Genomic DNA, 17,498 nt, shown 5'->3' on the forward strand with positions numbered 1-17,498 from the left:
ACACACACGCCACGAGCAGCACAGCGTCACGGCCTCGTGTTAAAAAAAAATAGAACAATAGTGAAAATAATAATAATGACAGTCGTTCATAACATATATATAAAAAAAACTACAATGTCTCGAATGTTTTATTTCTTATTTTTTTTCTCGGTTGTGTGGCTGGCATGACGTCCGACGTAACGCGAAAAGCGTTTCAGGCTCCGGCACGCGGCGAAAAACGTCGGACTTCGTGCCGTGCGACGCGCAGCGGCACGCCCCTCGAAAACCGCGCTCGCGACAGCCGTGGCGTCGCGAGCGCGAAGAGCTGCCCAGTTCGCAGCGGGACCGAGCCGACGCAAGGCCCGCAACATTCCAGAGCTGCGTTGCGACGCGAACGTCCTAACGGCGAAGCACGGGGCAACGAAGGACCGCGTCACCCCCGCGGGGTTCCCGTCGATTGGTCCCGGTGGAACTCGCCGTGCCTCGGGCACGTGACTCACCGCGCGCTCCGGTCTCCCTGTGTTGTTGGCGTGCGTGTCGACACCTACCCGCGTTGCTCGCGCTTGATGAAGTCGGGCGGATCGAGTGCCGCGTGCGGATCGACGTCGGCGCGTCTCTCAGAAGGAGAACAACAACGGCAAAGGTCTCGCCCTCCGGTGCGGCTTTCGAGCCGTGCCACGCGTCGCTCCGCGCGCGATGTCCGACGTTTCGCTTCCACGTTCCGGGGAGCCTCTTCACGGGCTGAAGGTTTCACTTTCTGATGACACGCCGCCAGAGAGCGGCCACAACACAGAGCGGCGACAGTGCAGGGCGAGGCCGCGAAAGCGAACGCAGCAGCACACGCAATCAACGTCTTCCTCTGTCTGTGTACACTGTTCAAGTGCCACGGTGGTGAGATGTTAACTACCTCGCCTGGTATACAGAACGTCGTGGGTTCGATCCCAACCCTGACGCCTGCTGTATATTTGGAGTTTGGATGCTCTCCCCGTGGTCGCGTGGATTTTTCTCCAGGTCCTCCGGTTTTTTTCCCACCACATTTATAAAAAATGCGTTCAGAGTATTTGGCTGCTCTAAATTTGCACGTGATAAGCCACTTCGTTGACCTGTCATTTGTGGCCAGGTCGCTTCTGAAAAGGAGTTACAGTATATAGCTCAGTGGGCCTTACCTGGTGAAATAAAAAAAATAGTTTAAATTTTGATTTAAAGCTTTCGTGACTGCAGGGATTCATATTATTGGTTCTTTCGGTAAATTCACGTAGAAGGGAAACAATAAAATAATTAGAATATAATTATTTTATTGTAATTAGAATATAATTATTTTATTGTTTCCCTTCTACGTGACTTTACCGAAAGAACCAAGAATAAAAAATAGTTTAGTTTAGCTTATTTGCTGGGTAGGTATTGTTGGCTGATTGAAACTCATAAAATAGATAAATAGACCGCTGCTGTATTTACACGTAAATATATATAAATCTTATCGCCCTATGAGTCTTGTAGACCTATGCCTCCCAGCAATAAGTGTTCGAATGCACAAACTCTGGACCGGTTTCGATTTTTTTGGTCTCATCAGCAGAGCTATGCTTCTTAAACAAATACTGCCGGTTCGCCAGAGGTCACTGACAACAGCACTCCAACCTTCACAATGGGGCTAAGTGCTCAAATTTTTTTAGTATGGTTGGCTATGTACGGTGCGAAAGAAGTTCAACACGCATACATACAAAATAGTAAAGTCATTATGCTCTGTTGTGAAGAAATACAATTTCCCCCGAATGGAACAGAGGCCTATTTTATGCGTGGGTTGTCTACAAATATTCCGGTTAATTCCCATACTCAAAAAACAACCGTGTAAACACTTCCCAAATTAAAATTTCAATTATCACGCCCAGGTAGTGAGTACTGGCTTTAAAATTAATCTTAACCCAGTGCAGCCTTCCGACAAAGGTCAACATGTGATCAACGTACAAAGACAAAGATCCCCTGAATAGACCTTCCAGGCCTTTGGGGCAAGTGCACTTAGCGAACACCTGTTGAGGCCGATACGGTGCACGAGGGGGGTTAGTATGGCCAGCACAACACAACACAGTGAGTCAACCTAGGAGAGGCCCAGAACCGGTTGAGATATTCGCCACTGCTCTTGCCTGTGAGCGAGAATCGAACTCGAGAAATTGGGTTCGTCGGTCATTGCGCTAATCGCTGCACCACCACTCCTTACACACACACGCCACGAGCGGCACAACGTCACGGCCTCGTGTCAAAAAATAAAACCACACCACTCGGCTGATTAAAGGCACGTCGATTTATTTTATTCATTTACTATCAATAATTACATTATACACACTGTTTTGGGTTTGAGATGCTTTTTTTATTTAAAGCTATAAAAAGATCTACAGTGGCCGGCGCAAGTTGAGAATAAAATAAGGCTGTTCTAGTTACTTTGTTACCTTTAACCAATACACCTGCTGTGCAATTTCTTTTTTTTAAGACACGCACCGTAGCTTATTTGGATAGGCGAACGCACGAACGCGACGTCGAGGCTTGCACGTCGTCCGTCCGTGGCAGCCAGAAAAAAAAAAGCGCACCCTCTCCGCGAAAGAAACGTCGTAACGGCGGCGTTGGGAATCGCGGCAATTCTCGGCGAACAGTTTGAAGGTGTAGGGGAGGCGGGGGGGCACGTTCCGCGCTGAACGTGCCTCCTCTCCGCTAAAAATACGAAACGCTTGCTTCAAGAAACGCTGCGGTGGCGCGGTTCCGGAGCAAGAGGTTTGATTTTAGCGCGGAACGAAGAACCCGCTTTGGTAGCCATTCGCGAAGAAGAAGAAGAAGAAAAAACATACTGTAAAAATTACCGCCGCGAAATATACAATTCGTACTTGTATTTTTCTAAGGCATTCTGTGACGTAAAGTTTAAATCGTAATCACATATACGCTTAAGTATAATTTCGTATTTTTTTCAGATATTTACATTATTATTATTTTAAGCCCACTTGTTTTGAAAACATTTGGTTTCATCAAAGGGTTGGTTTGGGTTTTTAATTGCTTGCATTATCGCCGTTCGTAACTCTTGGCTGAGCATTTCATCTGTACACTTTGCCCAATAAACTAATAAATAAAGCACGAATTACCCTTCGTAACGATTTATAGATGACGCGCAACAATGACTTCGAAAAAGAACTTGTACTGGTTATAAAATAAGACATTTGAAACGCAGAACCTTCATTCAAACAAAAGACCACAACGATAACACGCCAGACGTCACTGTGACATTTAGCGTCCTTGCAGCATAAACATTTCACTTTAAAAGAAAAAAGTACATTTTACATTTAACACCAACGGCTTGCAGATTGAAAACAAAAACCAGTTAAAGCTATTTTCCGCTTACCCAAACTACGTTTGGTACTTTTCATCGAGAATGGAATTGTGTGCTTGCATTTCCACAAACAGCTATTTTATTTTCGTTTCATGCGCTCCATCACAGAAATTTGTTCTCGTACACCCGTAGCTGTCAACGCGGGCCGGAATGCAATTCCGAAGGTGTCGAATCCGAGCCGCCCGCCACCGATGGCTACGGCGTGCTCTCAATGGCCCGCGGGGTAACAAATAGCGAGGGCCGGCCTCGCACGCGATGATAGCTCAGCAGGGACCACGCCGTGCATGCCGCCAGTAATTGGGTTAGCACCTCCCCACTCCGCTTCCCCCCCCCCCCCCAGCCACGTTGACAGGCGGTAAAGCTTCACGCGATGCATCGCCTTCCGGCACGTCCGACACTCTCACTCTCAAAGGGCGCAGCGGTGGCCAGATGTTAACTACGTCGCCTGGTATGCAGGAGGTCGTGGGCTCGATCCCAAACCTGATGCCTGTATATTTGGCGTTCGCGTGTTTTCTCTCTCTCCCCGTGGTCGCGTGGATTTTTCTCCGGGTCCTCTGGTTTTCCCCTCCACATTTAGAAAACACGCGTTTAGAGTATTTGGTCGCTATAAATTTACACTTGATAAGCCACTTGGTTGAGCTATCATCTGTGGCCAGGTCGCTTCTTAAACAGAGCTGAATAGCTCAGTGGGCCTTACCTGGTAAAATAATATAAAAAAAATAGTTTTTAGTTTAAGGAGCAAAAACCATGACACACGAACTCCAGTGGTCACCCTGGCAGTGGCGGCTCTTGTCTGGCCATCGAACAAAGACGGTTACCGCATCGAGCGCTTTCAGGTGCGCTTCTGCGGCCGTCTGGAACGCTCTACCTTCCGATGGTAGGAAACCACTGGAGCTATATGCACTTTTAAATCTAGATTGAAAACTCTTTTCTGTAGAACTGATTTTTGTGATTAAAATGTTGTCCTTCCCCCGCACCTCCGATCAGCACGGTTAGCCATGTACGGCGCGAAAGAAGTTCAACATACTCACATACTCGGGGTTGGTACGCTTTTACGCTTGACGTTAAAACGAAAAAGGACTCGGGAGCTCAACATGAAAAAAAATCACGGAGAAACAAGAGGAACAACAATGCATGGCATTGAAAGCAATAAAAACGACATTCTCGACAAACGTTTCGGCCTGTGTATGTAAGACGGACGAGAGGGCAACACGACACTCATGACGGCTGCGTTGGTTTCTAGCGGTTGTGCTGCCGTGAAGCTCCCCCGATTCGCCTTCGGGTTGCGCCACGCGTCCGACGTTTCGCTCCACGCGCCAAGGGCTTTTCTGCACAAGCTGAAATTTCTCGCGGAACATTTAGGCTTCCTGAAGACGCTCCCGGCTACGTGAAAGCGAAGCGTCGGACGTCGTGCGGAACAACGCGCGGCACAACCCTAAAACATTCACCGGACGGCCACGCCACACGTCCCGCACGACAGCGGCGCTCTTGTGGGCAACGGCGTCTCATGCCAAGATCTGCTCGTTCCACACACTGCGCTAACGGCCGCATCGACTTTGCGAGGGATGTAGGGAGGCCGCAATTAGGCTGCCGAATTAAACGGGCTATCTCGCGAAGAGCGCAGTTGGCCACGTACGGTGCGAAAGAAGTTCAACGTTATGTCACGTATGCACGTAACGTTCGACTGGCTGGAGACTACGCCAAAGACCTTGGGGCATCTCTGTCCTTCAGCGAAACACTCTCCCCTGGCCTAATACGCGGCGTATCTGAGAAGATGCAGCGGGTCTGTTAAGAGCAATTTGAATCAGTGCTTTGGCATAAATTTAGCAGTCGTAAGTGGGGGTTGTTTTTTTTTTTACAGAAAACGCACGATCCCATCGATGCAGTGGATACTGAAAGTGAATTTTTTTTTTGTCAATCAAGCGCTATTCACCAAGACAAGTGACTCTTCGCGTTGTAAATAAATTAAGGATCGAGTTCGCCTTCACGTTAACTTGGGACAGTGAATGATTTGTTTTCGGTGGCTTCGAAACATTAACGACGGACCACAAAAATAACGAAACCGCGACGGGAAAAAACGCCACGACAAGATTACGTGTCAACACTTAAACTGTCGCGCGTGTTGCAACCGATTGTTCCAAATACGTAACTTAGGGATGCGCCCTAGAATGCCACTTCTTGCTTTAAAAAAAATAAAAAAAACACTCGAGATGCATTTTGTGAGATGCCTTCCATTTCTAACCCACACTAAATCTTGTTTAAAAAAAATTTTTGTTCGTCGATACACACCCCGAATTGTGACATTCGCAGCCAAACTGGAAAGATCACGGGAGTCACTGCCAAGGGTCAAAGGTTGGCACGTTGGACTTGAGGTTCAAAGGTGCCGGGTTGATTCCTGGCCAAAAGGCAGCTGAATTCTGAGGCAAGCTTTCATTTCAGCTGATTGTTATGTTTGGCCATTGAGAGGCAAAAGGGGACGACGCATCTTGGTTAGGCGGCTGGCACACCGATTTTCCTGCAGGCGGGGGGGGGGGCGGGACAAAGTATGGGTATCTATACATCCCTTTCCCACTCCAGCGTGAGGAGGAGACGAGCTGCCTCCTTACGGGTGGCGTTTGCCGTGTCGAGGAGGACGACGACCCTGCACCGTGGCGATCAGGTGTTGCTCCGAAGTCGTCTCCTCCTCGCCGCTCCGTGCGCACCTTCGCCGCCATTCCGACATCGGCTGGCCGTGCAAGTTGCCACGTGGATTTGTCGCATCGCGGGACCATTAAGACGGCCCGACGTCTTGTTGGAGGCATTCATCCAGCAGTGGATTGATCATGGCTACTGCTAAATGATGATGATGACGATTGAATGAGTTTTGTGACTGTAGAAAGCATCGCCACGGGTGAACAACTTGACTTCGAAAATTCAACAACCGCTTTGGACGTCCCGAATTCTCCAGTTCCCCCCCCCGCGGCGTATAAGCAAACGCAACAGTTTAGTCGGAACCCTGTAGCGGCGGCGGCAGCAGCAGCAGCAGCGACAGAAGCAACAGCAGCCCGCAATTCGTCGCTCCGAGTCGGCAGCGTCGCCCGCTTTGATCGTCTCATCGCTTCGCTTCATTCGCTCGCTCCGAGCCTTGGCCGCTCACCCACCCCCCCCCCCCCCTCCGGCGCGTCCCCCCAGCGCCAACGCGAGCGGCGAGCGGCGTCACCGTCTCTCTCTCTCTCCGGAGCAAAGTCGACAGGGAGCCCCAAATGTTACCGTACCTATTCCGTGGGCCGTTCGTCGCTGCGCGCACGCCTGTGCTTGAGAGCGCGCTGCAATAAGACGCGCCGGAGGAGATCAAACGACAGTCAGAGCACCCCTTCCGTGTGTGTGTGAGAGGGGGGGGGGTGTTTTCTTTTTGCAACAACGTAAATTAGTCGGTCGATCGACAGGTTCGCGTGCGGTGGGGTAGATTTGCGGTCGCTCGCACCTCTTCAAAAGACGTCCGGCCGTCGTGGAAGAGTAGGCCAAATATCCTCGAGAGAGGCTCTCTCTGGAGCTCCGTCTAGTGAAGGCCCCTTCCAGCAGCAGTTGGTGTGAGCAAGCGCTTGCAGGGGCTGCGCATTTAACCTATCCATAGACGAGATTGAAATGCTACAACGAGTTTTGGTTAACAGAAAAAAAATAAAGCTTGTGTTGGGGATAAGCTTGCAGTCGCTGCTCACCCCACACTTGACATCCTTAATAAAACAAAATACTTAACTAAATGCCACGTGCTTTTATATACTTGAGTAACACTAATCAGCAATAGTTATCCGCTACGGCTATCATCATCATCGTCGAGGCATTGGTTGATGCCTGTGGACCTTTGGTGGTTGTATTGGCAGTGTATTTCTCTCTTTTGTTCAAACAAACCAATTTGTGAAACCATCAGCCGGAGCCTCTAGGCAGCAACAGCAGCAGCTGTGCAGTCCTTCTCAACGTCACAGGTCAGCTATCCATTCGAATACGCTTCAGCGAGACTAAGAACATGAAGGAAAGCTTCACGAGTGAAAGTTCTTCACGGCCGAGGCCGACGTCTCACCGGCGGAAGCAAAACCGAAAAATTTAAAGGGCGAATGAAGGCTTTAAAGGGGAAAAAAAACATGTGAATGACATCCACCTCCACGGGCAGACTGTGTGACGTGGCACTGCTGCTCCCTGGATACCAAATTCAAGTCACATTCCATCCCCCTTGCCAGAGAACTCTGCAGCACCGCCACCTTCTCTCAGGGGGCCTTCACTCGAACGACTCCCCCCCCCCCCCCCCCCCTCGGCAGGGCGACGTCTTCGCAGAGCGAAAACCAAACGACGCGGCGCCGGCCGCGGGGCAGACTCCGGACATCTCCCACGCAGCCGCCTTCATCGTCGTCGTCGTCATCGTCAGACGACGACACCACCACCGTCTCAGCACCGCCATCCGGATGAATCTCGACGCTGGCGGCTCTCCATCTTTCCCCGGACACGAGCCGGCGGGTCCCCCCCCCCCCCCCCACGGCGTGCGGGGGCGGCAGGGAGAGCAAACAACGGCGCGAGTTGGGGGGGCGGCGGGCGGCCAGAGGGGGGGCCACTGCCGCGCAGGGGGCGGCGGGGTGCGGGGGGGGGGGGGGGCGTCGCTCACGCCTGCTTGGCGTGCAGCATCTCGATGAGCAGGTTGTTGCACGGGACCTCGCCGTTCACGTGCTTGCAGTAGAGGTAGTCCTCGGCCTGGATGCTCATGGAGCGGATCTCCGGCAGGCGCAGCAGCAGCTGCGCGAACTTGTCCCCGTGCTGGTGCTGCTGCTGCTGCTGGTGGTGGTGGTGGTGCAGCGGGGGCTGAGCGGCGCGGCACAGCGTGTACTCGAGCAGAGCGGCGTTCACCTGCTCCTGCACGTTCTCCACCAGCGCCTGGTTCTCGAGGAACTTGACGTCTGCTCCGCCAAGGTGCCGGCGGGTGGGCGGGGGGCGACACGGTCAATAGGTAAACGAATAAACAATTTGTTTTGTGAGCAAGAAAAAAAATAATAACAACCGCAAAGGCGGTGGAAGACTCTTTGCTTGGCTAAGGTCACGTGACCTCGCCAAATGTAGGCGACGCATCAACCAGCGTATCAGCTCACGGAATAAATGCTTTTCAACACCCAAATCGCCATGAAGTTGAAAAATACAACCGCGGTGCTTACATTTTAAATCACAGGCGATGTCTACTGCAGCATCGGTGCCACTATGTGGGAACCTGGTGAGGTGAAGTCCCCCAGCCTCCGTCCCACCACTTCCCTCCACTCTCCCCCCCCCCCACCCAACGCTTAAGTTCCTCCGTCGGCCGAGGCTACCGTAACGAAAGCTCCTTCAAGAATCTCAAACGGAGGGCGGCCTCTTGCCACGAAGAGATAAGCTCGATGACCTTTGGATCTGTTGCTGCTGCTGCTGCTGCGGACAAAGAGACGGCCAAGGCATGATGACGCGCACGCCCGGGCACCCTGCACTGGCCCTGCCACGGGTGGCCCCACGCTGCCAAGTCAGTGGGGTAATAACGACTGGGGGCATTGGTGGACGATCGAATCGTTTTTGTCTTAACGAAGGCGAACGACAACAATAATAATAATAATCGTGATAATCATTTGCGTCCATAGATCCAAATGCGCGCGCGATGCCAATCGTTGGGTTCCAACAAAAAACAAATCTCGGATGACGCGACGCGACACGCTTAACCTCACGTTAAACCCCGTCACTTGTGTTTGCTTTGCGCGGCGAAAATCTCCCAAAGAGATGGCCCCGCTCATTCATTGTACATTTCTAACGGCGAGGCCGTACTGCAAGAGGGATTTTAAAAAAGCGGTAAAAAAATATATAAATATAGTACAGTAACGCTGCTATGCTCCACAGGGCAAAGAATTTCCGATAGCGTTAAACCCGAAACGGAGGGGCAAAGTCCCACAAATCACCTACCCGGTCGGTTAAATTACCGTCAAATAAGAACTTAAACAAAAACAGGCTCTGGTCATATAAATATATTGCCGTGCACGTGATAATTTAATTACCAGTTTAACGAATGAATATCCTGTGCAAACATCGTCATGCCATCGTATCTTTTCTCCACAGCATTGCAAACACAATTCAGACCGATGGCAAATAGACGTTTTATTACGCAGAGCACACCTCACAATCTTCAGCCCAACAATACAGGCCTCCTACTAGGTGAGACTGCAACGGACTCTGCAAAAACGGCCCCTTACCTCCCCCGCACCCCCTTCCTGAAATAAAACGCCACAATTCAAATTGCCCTCCGCGGCACGCCGATGTTTTGAGAATGCCAGCTATGAGCTTGACGATGACGACGACCGTTTTACATTTTCGATAAACAATCTGTAACTCGGTCTCGATATTAAAATAGGACGAAAAGAAAACCGACACCCATGCAGGGCGCTTGTGGGAGAGCTCCCCTCTGGATATGCGCTGCGCTGCGCTCACTGTCAGCGTCTCCACCGCCAGGGCACGGGTTGTGTTCTCAGTGCGATCCCCCCTCGTTGTTTAAGAATCCGTCTAGACTTGTTTACCGACCAGAGTGTTTGTTGTGGAACTCGGTTGAGAGCATCTCCAGCATTCCCATAACATCAGCGGCCCGGCAAATCCAAACACGCTCGGTGACCACCGCCATCGTGCTAACATGACACAGCGCAAAGAATACATTTTATCGTTGAGGTTGTTTTTTCTTCCTCTTATTTTTCTTGCGCCCGTGTTTCAATTCTGATAACGGGAGCGTTTTTTCCTTATTTATTTTTTTTTGGTGCGTTTATTTACGAGGGGGCGAAATGCGCTGCGCACTTTCTGCTTCATTTGTGGAAAATCAACAACTTCATATCTTAGACACTCTTAGCTGATTGCGCGCCGTTTGTTTAAATATGAAGCGTTCCACATTTTCCCAAAACTTTCATCTGGCAAGGAACCCAATTTAACAAATTATTTAGCGAGTTTTTTTTTTCTTCCCCCCTGGTTTATTTCAAATATTTTTTGTTACACTAAAATCTCACGGTTTTTTTTTTTGCTATTGCTAAAAAAAAAAAACTCGCTCTCATTACATCACTCCGTAAAGCATCCACACATTTTTGAAATTCCACTTCGGAGAAAAGAATTGCATCTCTGGGACGCACGTGACGGCGACGGCGACATGAAAGCGGTCGACCACGAGGCCGAAGCTCCAAGGAGCCTTAATCACAATTCCAGAAGTTTCCGACAAATCCCACCACAGCTCCAGAGAGATGAGGGGAGAAAAAGAAACTAAAAAAAAACTGAAAAAATATATATATTAGAAAGAAAGTAAAACTGGAGAGATTTCTTGGCCAACAGGATTACAACACGAAACCTCTCGCCTAATGGCAAAATCATGTGGCGCAGTCGTTTCGAGCATAATTTACTTCTACAAAAAAAACAAGTAAACTACACGCAGATATATATTTAAATGGACTGGCTCGACTGGGAGTCCGTTGGCTCTGTAGCTCGGGGCAGGTGCATGGATATTGGCCTCACGCAGAAGCTCAGAGACGTACACGTGGACGTACGTGAAACTTCTTTCGCACCCGTACGTAGCGAACCGTGCCCATCGGAGAGTCGGGCCCATTCACGGCTGCGCGCGTGAGCATTTGCGCTATTCAAGCAAGTTTTATCGCAACACAAGTGTTCATCGTCATTGCCACTATCAGCCATGCTCAATCCACTGCTGGATGAACGTCTCCCCGGATCCGCCACCTGAGTACCTGCACGCGCAATTATCCCGTTGCTCCATCTCTCTCTGTTGACGTCCTGCTGCCACTCTGTCGATAACATTTTGCAGAAGGGCTGATGTTTGGGCGATTTCCTTTTATTGGATGTCACAAATGTTAACATGTTGCCCATTCTTTTCCTCCCCTTTCCCCTCGCCCTTCCACTCCTTTCCAGTCTCTCTCCTACCCGATCGTGACTCCTAAGTACCCCTCTATCACGGCCACTCATTCCTCAGCCTATGCACGCCTCTGCAATCTAAATCATTAGATTATGTTACCGTTGTTTAACGTGTGAAGCGCCTTGAATAAAGGCGCTCTATTAATATAAAATACAATTTTATATTAATCACATCAATCTTACGTGCTCGGTTTGACAGCCTCCGCGCACAGCACGGTTTATAGGTTGCGGCGCGACAACGGTGGGCAGCAGATTTTGAGCGCGGGAAAAAAAAATCCATCGTTGTGCTGTACTTCTACGCCGCTGCATTCGTTCCCGGCGCCGTCACCGACCGGCGTGGTCAACTGCGGTCACGCGACCTGCACTGCCCGGCCCCGGAAACTACGGTCAGGGCCTCCCGCACGGCACACGAGGCCCTCATCCAGCAGTCGATTGACACAAAGGGCCGCGCGTGTACATTAGTAGCCGTAGGCGCAGCGTTTGAGACGATGCCAACGGGGAATGTGACTGGGGAGGCCCATAAGTCCGTCCGTTTTGTCAGAGAGATGCGCTGACTGCTTAGAGCTAAAGTAGGAGAACCGGAAAATCCCACTGATGCTGAAGACGAAAGACGGCCCCGCGTGTCTGGAATAAATCACAGCCCCTGGGTGGCGAGTGCCTGAAACACGTGCGTTAAAACAGGCCGGAGAAAATGTTTCAGTAAATATATATTTTTTTATATTTTCTACTACTTCGTTCAAATGTGGTGCGGACTTCTGGCACTGGTTAAAAGGCACAATGCCAAAAGAGCTTAGCGTGGAATGATAAAGCGCATTTTTATTTAAATGTTTTTTTTTACATGACATTGCCTGCAGGAATTGAACGCATCCAAGATTTTGTGCACCTGGGAGATGGAGCGATGAAATCAGTTTGTGTGCAGGTGCTTCCGTGAATTATTACATCGCGGAATCATGAGAGGTGAAGGTGGCTTGGGACACCTTCATCCAGCAGTCGATTGACCACGAGTGGTGACGGTGATTGATGATGATTGCTTAACTGGTTTGAAACGTAGCTGCTGTCTTTCAACATGGATTTTAAATAGATACCCAGTTGCTATATCGTGAAACATTTCCATGAAAATATACAGAACAATACATCTTGAATGTGTATAGAATTACTCGTTACAAATATTATGCTTTGGCTGCTTTCTCAAAGCTTTAGCACACCTGTCAACCCCGTATCAGTGCCTACCTTGCTACAGACCAATTCAGACCTTATTGGCCAGCCCGTGCTCTCATAACTCTCAATAGTCATCCTACAAAATCCCATCACAAGGGAGAAACACAGACAAATAGACCAAAAAACATGTTTTTGCCGGTATTGAAACGCCGTATGGCCCTGACAACTCAATTTCCCTGTACAAGAACCGTATGGGTTGACAGGTATGCTAGTGTCACACTCTACAGGAGACAAATGACTATTTGTAACCTTAGGCTGACTGTGACCCTGCCTTACGAGTGAATCCAATTGACATCCCAACCTCATGATTATCTGTGGGCCAAAAAGTTCAAAAGACTAGGATTCGTATTTATCAAGCTGCAAGCATAGCCTCCACCACATCTGGGCCAAATTCCAGGTTTCCAGTCCTGACGAAGCTCCCAGCAACGTGGACCGAAACGTCGGACGTCGCACGCCGAACAACGCGCGGCCCCAACCCGAAATCGCGTCGGAGAGTACCCGCGGATTCTTCACGCGGCGAACACGGCAGCTGCGTCGTTAACGCACGCGCGAATACGCGCGTGCGTGAACTCTCCAGCGTAAACCCCGAAGAGTCTGGTGGGAGCACAGATGGACTCGGATTCAGGGCGAGCAGAAGAACGTTCCCCTCCCCTCCTCCTCCGCCCCCCATGGGGGTGCAGCAGAGAGTGCAGGTGCAGGACGTTAATTGGGAAACTTGGTCTCTCATGGAGGAGTTTAGAGGATCATTGCTCCCGCTCCCTGCCTCCCCGCACGCAGCCTTGAGGCCACGGCGCTGCTTTCACTTCATCAGTGACGAGATTCTTTCTTTTTTTTTTTAAAGCAGCACTTGGGGCCCAACGTCCAGAAAAAACTCAACAGATTTTTGTCGATAACAGTGGCATAACGGACGTTAAAATAGACGACGTTTCGGGCAGTGGTCCTGCTGCATGGCAGGGAGGAGACAGAGGGAAGAGAAAGGGGAGACTGTGGGACGGGAGAGAGAGGGGACTGTGGGACGGGAGGCTCACCGGGGTTGAAGAGCAGCAGGTACTTGAGGCAGACGAACTCGTGGCTGTCGACGTGGAGCGAGCGCAGCTTGGAGACGAGTTCCTGGGCACGGCACAGCAGCGACTGCAGACCCTCACTGGCGTGCGCCGACACCGAGAACAGGTCCACCTGCCACCACCGAACCACCACCACCACCACCACCACCGTCACCGATCGGCCACGAACGCCTCCCCAAGCCATCGCTCACGGTTGCCGCGAACGTGACCATCCGTCCGGCTGCACGCGCACGAGCCGAATTTGTCGCTCCATCTCCGCGGTGGGCGTAATCCTCCCCCCAACATAACCCCGGCACTGCATAGCTATAACTCTCCGTAGTTAATCTCGGCCATTGGCTGTCGTCCTCTCGAGCGACGCGTCCTGCACAAACTCGCTCAACCATCGTCACGGTGGCGAGATGTTAACTCCCTCGCCTGGTACGGAGGAGGTCGGCGGTTCGAACCCGACCCTGACGCCTGCTGCTGTCTATTTGGTGTTTGCGTGTCTCTCTCTCCCCGTGGTCGCGTGGATCCTCCGGGTTTTCCCTCCACATTCAGAATCATCGTCACGCTTTTAGAGTACTTGGCTGCTATACATTTCCACGTGATAAGCCACTTTGTTAAGCTATCATTTGTAGCCAGGTCGCGTCTGAAAAAGAGCTATTTAGCTCAGTGGCCTTTCCTTGGTAAAATAAAAAAAAATGTGTTTAGTTTATTGTTTCTCTGATCCACGTCTTCCTCTTACTTGGAGTCATTATCTTCCTTTATGGCAGGTTGAGTACCATCATCTTCACCTTATGACCATTATCGTCAGGTCATGATCATCATTTTCATCATCATTTCCGCCGCAGAGGCAACGCACCTGCTGCCCCGTGACCAGGAGGATGGCGCCGTCCGTGCCGTGCTGCACCTGCCGCTGGATGTGGTCCATGACCAGCAGGTCGCTCCAGCAGTTCTGCAGCAGCTTCATCTGATCGTCCACCTGCCCACGAGCGCAACGCACGCCACGCGTCAGCCACGGACAACGGCAGTGGCGAGCGGCGAATGCGAACAGAGGCGGCCTCCGTTCGACAGCCCGCATTCTATCCGACGTTCCACGTTCACTGGGAAGCCATGGGCCTTCATCCGGCAGTGGATTTCACTGACGGCTGTGATTTATAACTGTAATTGTTATGAAAGCAAAAAAACATGGTACCAACAGCGAAACTCATTCAAAATGCATATGTGAACCGATCACGCGAATAATATGTAACATTATGGAACCTGAATAATATATTGACGTATTAATATATTTTAAGATAAGGAAATCTGAAAAGTGTTTACATCCACACTATCGAGTCGTCATTACCATGACCATCACCACCATCACCTCCTTTGTATGGATCATCAACACTATCATCGCCATCATCATCATCATCACTACCACTCTTAGCACCTTTGCAATAATTATCACCACCACCACTACCATCGAAAGCACAACTTGAAAATAAACATTGCAAACACGTTCACTTAAGATCCTCCGAATGGTCTTTCGACGAGATTAGCGGGAGGATTTGAAGGAGGCACGTCAGCTGAAATATTATCCGCATTTTTTTCTGACCAATGATTTAAAAAAATGTTTATATAATTGAGCCCTTTGCCGCCTCCGTGGCACGTGCACGTGAGCTCTTGCGCGTGCGTCACGGCACGGCCGCTGCGACCCACGCCCTCCGTTACAATCCCACCGAGCCAAGTTCGACTGCTACCCCTGGATGCCGTGGAATGGCTCGCAAAATTAACAATGAAATTATATTTCTGTTGCTGTTTTCAAATGGCAAGCAGGTTCTAATCCTGACCTGAACCTCTCCGAGGTCAACTCAGCCTTAAATGGAGTCCTAGATGCAACGTGTAAAATGTCGGTGATGATGATGACGATGATGATGGTGATGATGATGGTGATGATGATGACGTTTCTATTTTTTTTTTAAATGTATCCATTTCGAAACTAGAGTCCATCCGTGTTCAGCCACGGCTATGCCACAGAGCTTTGATTCACTTTGGGCAGTGGCGGTGGACGGCGGCGGTAGTGGCGGTGGCAGTCGGGTGTTCACGACATTCTGGGGGTGCGCGTGCGACTCTCCAGTCCAAGGTTCGATGGCCATTGACCTGGCCCGTCGTCGACCCCACGTGTTCGATAAAAGTGTCTCTCGGGAACATTGTCAAACAAGCACGGCGTTCAGCACAGAGTACGTCCTGTCTGCTCGCGTCCCGGGCGTAACGATAGCCGGTGACATTGTTCACAAGAGCGGGCAATACGTGTGCCGTGCAACGACGAGCAAACACGCGAGCGCAGCCGGAAAGCAGACAACACAAACACATGCGAGCCGCGGGCCAGCAGAACGCGCTGTCTGTGGGAGCACGTGTCAACTTGGCACCAAAGTGAACGTGGGAGTTAAATTGGTGAAACTTGCATTTTGTCAGATCTTCGATTTTTGAGTGTCCGATTAAAACGATGTATCAGATATTCAACGTTTCAATTTGAGGAAAGAAAATGTTGGATTTTAGAGCCAAATTAGAATTTTCAAATGAAGCTGCCGAGTATGAAATGACTCATTGACGGTGGACAAAAAAAACACAAAGACAAACATCGCCCGTACATCCTTAACAGACTGTTGGGGCAAGTGCTGCCAGCGAGCAACCTATGAAGGTCGGCACGGCACACGAGGGTGTGGGCGGCCAGCACCACGCCCGGCCGCCTTTGTCTCCCGAGTGGTGATGATTGAGTCGACCTGACATACACACACACACAAATCCCCCACCGTCGCTGGCAGGACGCACTCCAATGCAAACACGAATCTCCACGTCTTTTACGCTGGTAGCTAGACGAGTAAGCAATGGCGAGATGCCACTGCCGTACAAACACACACGCACGTGCCCATTGCACTCAAACACGTTCGCATAACAAGCAAAGCAGAAATTCTAACACAACTAAACAGGCAACCTGGCCGCAAGTATTGTGGTTAATGCAGACGTGATTCATTGTAAAAGGTTTCAGTTTGGTGTTTTAACATCTTAACACAGCTGTTTTGTTGCCAGAAAAAAAGGGGAAAAGCTAATCTCAAGCCGGTATGTATTATTAATAGAAAAGAAAAAGTCACGTCTCTTTATATATATAAAGTGCTGGGCCTGGGACAAGCATTCCGTTTGCGTGCCCTTCCCTGGAATCCGTTGCTCGTGGTGTGGAAACGTTACTCCGACAATGCGCCACATTCATCGGCGCGATAACGAATGAAGCAATCCGCGAAACCTACGCGGACGAACGCGAAAACCGCTACAAGGAAGCGTGGGGACTGCCGTGCGAGCGGAGAAATATACGACTGGCGGCCGGAGCTCGAATTTTCACGGCTCGCGGAGCCGAGATTCCTCCGAGTGCCTCCTCCGTGTGAGAACAGCACCGGCGGGTCAGTGGGAACGGCTTTAATTAAGAGAGGGAGGCACTCGCTGTCCGCGATGAAATGTTTCCAAAAGGAGAGGAGGGCCTGCACGCGGGAGAGATAGGCGCAGCAAGTGTGGGGAACTTGAAAGTGCAAAAAATAAACACCTGATTAAGAGCATTATTTCTCCCAAGCGCAGGTGCGCGGTGGGGAGGGGTTAAAACAGTAGCGGCCCTGTCCGAACGCTCATCGGTATGAGTTCGTCGTTGTCAATGTTTTGCTTCGAGATCCTCCTCCCCCCCACCCACAACCCACCTCTTTCTCTCTCTATCCGGCGCAAAGCGCCCGAACGGCAAAGAATTGCAGGATTCACTCCGCGTCTCCCTCGCGCCGTTTATCAGCGGCTTGTAGCGTTTATCGGACTTCATCGCGACCGCCCCACCGGACCGACATACCCCGGACCGACAAAGGGGCACTGTTTAATGTTTTAATTAAGCGTGAGCTGTGCGGATGCTTGGGCCTTTCTCCAAAGCTGCGCTGCCATCCGCT

General features: G+C 50.5%; 1 protein-coding gene across 5 annotated transcripts in view; it reads right to left on the reverse strand.

Moving 5' to 3' along the window:
• Window positions 1-2,260: 2,260 nt before the first annotated feature.
• Window positions 2,261-17,498, reverse strand: part of LOC116944875 (steroidogenic factor 1-like) — a 91,631-nt gene continuing 76,393 nt past the window's right edge. For all 5 annotated transcript variants that reach the window (XM_076068811.1, XM_076068810.1, XM_076068813.1 and 2 more), the window contains 3 exons: window positions 14,399-14,518; window positions 13,522-13,669; window positions 2,261-8,268 (listed from right to left, as the gene is read on the reverse strand). In XM_076068811.1, coding sequence (XP_075924926.1) covers window positions 7,976-8,268; window positions 13,522-13,669; window positions 14,399-14,518 — 561 coding nt within the window. In that variant the 3' untranslated portion in view covers window positions 2,261-7,975. The remainder of the gene's footprint in view (window positions 8,269-13,521; window positions 13,670-14,398; window positions 14,519-17,498) is intronic.

Source organism: Petromyzon marinus, chromosome 22 (assembly GCF_048934315.1).
Source record: "Petromyzon marinus isolate PM22_M1 ecotype Great Lakes invasive population chromosome 22, UKy_Petmar_22M1.pri1.0, whole genome shotgun sequence".
Taxonomy (NCBI): domain Eukaryota; kingdom Metazoa; phylum Chordata; class Hyperoartia; order Petromyzontiformes; family Petromyzontidae; genus Petromyzon; species Petromyzon marinus.